Below are 6000 nucleotides of genomic sequence, written 5' to 3'. Positions count from 1 at the left end.
CATACATACACCCACATGTACGGCATGGACACACAAGGGAAGAGGCCACCAGAAAACATTTCCCCCACTTTTGTTTATTGTATTGTACAGTTACAAATGTAGAGCGCGCGTCTTGACAGAATAAGATGCCACATGCTCACCACTCGGGAACCCTTACCCCGGTTCCAGTCTCGGTGGACCCATGCCCACCCCCACCCAAGCAATGTAAACTTAAGTTCAACCCCCCCCCCCCCCCCCCCCAAACTGCAACACAGGCGGGGGTACACAGCTCAATTGATTGTTTTGCCTTCATAATAAAAAGTCAATGACCATGGCCACCACCAGTGTAGTGGCGGGGGAGCACTCTGGCATGCCACATCTCCCTTCGCCCCTTACCCCATAGCAAGGGAGGGGTTGCGGCAAGCAAATTAACAAGATCAGCAATTTTTTCTTGAATTCGGTAAAAGGTAAAACCCCCAAAATTATCTCCAATATTTCAAGAGCCGCAAATGTCAATGTGAATAACGAAGCCACGGAGCCACATGCTTAAGCCACATGCGGCTCAGGAGCCACAGGCTGCCCCCCTCCCCCGTCCTATAGCAAGACAAATGATGGGGCCACTATGTGATGTCATGGCACCTTTTTTGCCAGGATCCAAGTATAAAAAATAAGAATAAGTTTTACCCTTTCTGACAATAGAACAGGTGTTCAGTTAACTTCAAATCTAGAATTAGGTGTTCAGTTGTTCAAACACTGAACTTCTTTCGCAACGTACATAGGAAATCGAGGGAACCCGGAGAAAACCCACGTGGAAGAGGGGGCAACACTCTATCCCGCACACATGGGTATATGACACCTCATCGAAGGAAGTTTCAAAACATTTGCCACCTCCAGTGCAGAATGGCAGACCACGAAAATATTGCGTGAGAAATTAAGCTCTGCTCTTAAGAATCGTTTTTTGTTTTGTTTTGCAGGAGGCTCCCGAATGGCCAGGAATTCCATAATTAATGAGTTTTGCTTTGGGTGGAAGCCAGATAACCCGGAGACAACCGACCGGGTCGACATTCGTGGGGATTACACTGAAAGGGTCCACACGGATGGGTTCTTGAATGATCCCACTTCCTGTACTACCTTCACCACCACACTTGACCTGCCGGTTGACGAATTTTAGTGCACCCATTTATGCTGCTGTGGGTGTAGAGAGATGTGTCTGGGCTAAGTAGGGTGGGGTGGTGCTGATGTAAGCAACTCGCCCCCATTGTCTCAACAGACCACCCCGTATAGCCTGTAACAGACTTCTGGGGCAAGTGCCGTTAGTAACGAGCAGTACTAGCTATGAAAGCCCCCCCCCCCCATCACCGTAACTCAGAGTGCAAAGGTAAAGGGGCAGCCCTGCAGGTACTCGCTCGCGCCACCACTGGCAGATGGGGCCTCCGCTCGAGTGAACTCCGGTGTGTTTTTGGGTCTACTTATCTACATTGACCTGATCGGCACGATGTTAAATATCATAAAGCATTGATAATTATTCGTGATGCACGGTTAAATTAAAGCGTTAAGAAATAAAGCGCTCCACACGTCACCCCATCACTTTTCTCTGCAGCGTTTGTTGCCAATCTGCAACGGGATCGGCTCTTCGCGCTCCTTCAGGTCCCCGACTGCCGCTAGTCAGTACTTGCCGTACCTGTGACGGATGAACGAATAATAATATAAAAAAATATATCTATAAAAACATTAGGACGAAATATGTAGGCAAAGTGAATGCTACACAGCCGGAACATTTACCCAGGTTGTGGAATTTAAATCAGAATGCATCCGCTCCGTCTCCTCTGAAGTCCACAGAATTACGCCGAACATCATGAAGACCTCCTAACGCTTCTCCCGTCCATGATACATCCACATCATCATCGCCACCACCCATGAGCAACCCACTGCAGGATGAGTACCAAACCACCCCGCCAAGCCGTCCCATTCTCGCGCGATCCTGCGGTATAACAATCCACCATGTCAGGCTGCGCTTGGCCGATTCCATCACTCTATCTCCTCCGAGGACGTGCCCCACGAGTGGCTGCTGTCCTCCGTCATCATCGTCGTTTAAATAGACGATACGAACCATCGCGACCTTGCATCAAGGATAGATTGGTGGGGCGATCGTTTTGACTCGCATCGTCCCTCTTGTAGGCAACGCTGCCCAAAAATGAAAGTGGAAGCGGCCGAACAACGTGACAAAGATAACTGCCGTTTGCCACTAAGTGGTGGTAGCATCGTCACGGCGCTTGTGCCATGCTAGATGCACCTTGAGGCCACGAATCAAAGGCTCGTCATGGGACAGACCCAGGTGCCATGGGTTGACTGAGATGACTGACTGCAGATGCACCACCTGTGCTTTCCACTGTGCCAAATTGCTACGTGTTATCTGCTCAGCACTCCGCTCGTTGTTGTGAGCGTCGCTCTCCATCCTCCTGTTGCTGGAGTGCGACTGCCTAAAACTGCCTCCAACTGTCCAGCAGCATCCTTCACGAGCCTCCTCCAAAGAGGGCGATCATTACACCACGCATCCGTGATGCACACACACACACACATCTCTTCCCTTGCTCCTGATCGTCGGCCGTGCTGCCAGTTTTGCCATTAAAATTCTCCATAACCCAAACCTCCGCATGGTTGGGGTGTGCGGTAGCGAGTGCCAACAGGGGGCAAACCCACAGACAACCCCACAGACAACCCCACGAAACTAGAATTTACGCAAACAAGACGCGCGATAGTTCGTGCTCTGGTGGCGCCGACGTGTCCAGAACAGCGGCGTCAAGAAGTTGTCTAATACTCTTAAAAAAACTCGCCGCTGCTTTCCAATCAAATTGCCCTTGTGCCACTACCACGGGTCACCTTTTCCGTGAACTCCACTCGTCGATTCCTCCACCCACGTTAAGGACTCTGTTCTGCCCAGACACTGAGTGCCTCGTTCACCACCAACACCACAGGTTACAGCAAAACTCACTCAGTCACATACCAATGCACCCAGTCAGCCACTCACCACACTGCAGGTCACAGCAACATACACTTGCTCATACAGTTACACACCAAGACATCCCAGTCACTCACCACACTGCAGGTCACAGCAACACTCACTTGCTCATACGGTCACAAGCCAATACACCCCAGTCAGCCACTAACCCACCAAACTGCAGGTCACAACAACATTCACTCACTCACAGTCACACACCAACGCACTCACCACACCACAGAACACCTCACTTCTTTCTCTGCTTCTTTCCTCGCACTGCTCCACTTTAAGATTCCCTCCTCCCATCATTGTCTGTTGCCCCCCCGCCCATCGCCGCCTCAAGCTCTTACAATGACCTTGCTCAATCCGGGAAATGTGTTACACTCTGTCTATAACAGCTTTTATTGTGCTGTTGGTGTCTGGCCGATTGATAATTTTGGGCCTTTGCTCAGCAACTTTGTACACAAAATTTAGTTAGAACCCTTGAAGATGCCCGCAGTCAGTAACGTGTGGCACAAGCTTGAGAGATTAAATTCTCACCACGTAGCCCCAACTCCTCAAAACTAAAAGTCTGAGAGGGCCCACGAGTCAGCTCTAGTGCCTGTAAGGGATGGGGGGGGGGGGGTCACTCACGGCAACTCTCCTGTTACAGACGAAGCTTTTGTGTTTACTTGCGTTGCGATTGGGGAACTTAGCATGTTGAAAACTGGCCACGTTGAGCAAACGACTTACCTCTGTTTCTCTCTCTCCTAAGCAAAAAAGTGAGAAAAAAGTATATTTACCAGGTAAAGCCCACTGAGCTATGGAGCTGTTTTTCAGAAGCGACCTGGCCACAAATGATAGCTCAATAAAGTGGCTTATCACATGGAAATTTACATCAGCAAAATAATCTAAATTCATGTTTCTTAATGTGGAGGAAAAAAAACAGAGGACCCAGAGAAAATACCACGTGAGCACGGGGAGAGAGACACGCAAACTCCAATTATTACAGGCATCATCACGATCGGGAATGGAACCCATGACGTTCTGTATACCAGGCGAGGGAGATAATATCTTCTAGCCACCATGACGCACGAATCGGCGGTGAGCGGTGCACGGAGCGAGGCCCTAGAAATGCATCGCAACCACGGCCATGACCAATTTGTACCCGTGGCTCTGTGCAGCCAGCGAGCCTCCCACCCCCCTGGCTCCGTGCAGCCAGCGAGCCTCCCCCCCTGGCTCCGTGCAGCCAGCGAGCCTCCCCCCCCTGGCTCTGTGCAGCCAGCGAGCCACCTCCCCTGTGGCTGTGCAGCCAGCGAGCCTCCTCCCCCTGGCTCTGTGCAGCCATGGAGCCTCCCACCCCGTCTCCGTGCAGCCAGCGAGCCACCTCCCCCGTGGCTCTGCAACGTAAACAGCAACCAACAGAAACGGAGCTTCGAGCAGCAGACCTCGCCTTGTCCCTGAGTTTGGATCTCTCAAACCACGCCAGCCCCCCACCACCCCCCCCCCAAATTTGCACGCCGCTAGCTTGTCCCGTCGAGCTCTCTGTTCGAATCTGTCCAGAGATTTAAAAACTAAAATAATATGAAATGTCAACACTGTCCAACCGTGAGGGATAAGTTCGTCGCAGTGGTGGTGATGATGATGATGAGTCCAGTTCACTTCCGTTTTGCGAGCATTAGCGCCGCTAGGCCAAACGAAGGCGCATCCGTCGGTTGGTTGGCTTTGCGGCTTGGGTTCGTTTCGCTAGGGGGCGGTCGCGGTGTTCGTCCACAGAGAAATTGGGTTCAGCCTCAAGTTCGGTCCCGGGCTGTCCAGCAACATCGGCCCATCCCACGCACCCGCACATCACGTCCGGGTACCCCCCCCGCCTCTCTTGCTGTGCCTATGGCTGCCACTTCAAAAGTCTCGCGCCATCAAACTTGAATCAAGCGGCAATAAGCGGAAGATATATTCGGTGAGAATCTGGCTAGCCAGATTGTACCTAGACCAAGAAAGACAAAACAGAACGCGTACACACACACGCGTTGAGACGCGTGTGTGTGTGCGTTCGGTGGTGGTGGCACCAGCAATCGGACGTCTTCATCTGTGTGGTGCCGGTGGTGGAGGTCGCGGTGAACGTGGTGGTGGTGGTGCCAGCTGGCCAAGCAGACCCTCTCCACCGTAGGACTCCCTTCACCGTAGGATCTCCTCCACCGAAGGAATCCCTCCACCAGGGGGGGGCCGGCGCTACACGGGCATCTCGAAGCGAACTTTCTTCTTCTTGGCGGCCGTGCCATTGCCGATGAGGCGCCGCGTGTCCCGGTCGCTGTCCACCTTGTCCGACTCGTCTGGCGACAGGAGTACCTGAGCGAGGGAAGGGACGCTCGTTAACATCGTCATCATCGTCGTCGTCATCATTGTTGTCATCATCGTCGTCGTCGTCGTCGTGACATCGCTGTGATAGGGTTAGGGGTTGTGAACATCCCTCACTCATCGACATGGCCACCATGATGAACACCATGGACATCAACATCATCACCATCATCGTACTCATTAATGATTTACTGCCATAATTGTCATCACACATGAACACACACGTGCATCTTATCACACACATGCACACAAATAGGTAAAGGTCCTCTGTGTAGGCTACGGACTGTTGGGGCAAGTGCTGTTAGCGAGCAGCTATTAAATTAAGGGCAGCATGGCACAACACAAGGGGTGGGTGACCAGCACCACGCCCGGCCACCTTTGTTTACACACCACACCAGGTACTAATTTGAGGCCGAGTTGACCTAGGGGAGGTCCAGATAATCGTCACTGGTGTTGGCCATGAGCGGAAATCGAACTCGGGCCGTCAGGTTCGTAGAAAAGAACGCTAACTGCTACACTACCGCTCCCCACCCACACATGCACTCACTTGTACACCAACTCAGATAAAAGCGCACACACACACACTAACGCACACACAAATGCACACCCAAAAGACAAAGATCCTCCGTATAGCCTTAACAGACTGTAGGGGCAAGTGCTGTTAGCGAGCACCTATGAAGGCCGGAACG

At 52.0% G+C, this 6000-nt stretch overlaps 1 protein-coding gene across 3 annotated transcripts in view; it reads right to left on the bottom strand.

Moving 5' to 3' along the window:
* Window positions 1-440: 440 nt before the first annotated feature.
* Window positions 441-6000, bottom strand: part of STIMATE (STIM activating enhancer) — a 28976-nt gene continuing 23416 nt past the window's right edge. For all 3 annotated transcript variants that reach the window (XM_076074544.1, XM_076074543.1, XM_032972494.2), the window contains one exon: window positions 441-5302. In XM_076074544.1, the coding sequence (XP_075930659.1) occupies window positions 5186-5302 (117 nt within the window). In that variant the 3' untranslated portion in view covers window positions 441-5185. The remainder of the gene's footprint in view (window positions 5303-6000) is intronic.

The sequence above is a fragment of the Petromyzon marinus genome, chromosome 48, assembly GCF_048934315.1.
Source record: "Petromyzon marinus isolate PM22_M1 ecotype Great Lakes invasive population chromosome 48, UKy_Petmar_22M1.pri1.0, whole genome shotgun sequence".
Classification (NCBI taxonomy): Eukaryota; Metazoa; Chordata; class Hyperoartia; order Petromyzontiformes; family Petromyzontidae; genus Petromyzon; species Petromyzon marinus.
The sequence above is the reverse complement of the archived record's forward strand: the minus strand, read 5'-3'. Positions and strand labels throughout refer to the sequence as shown.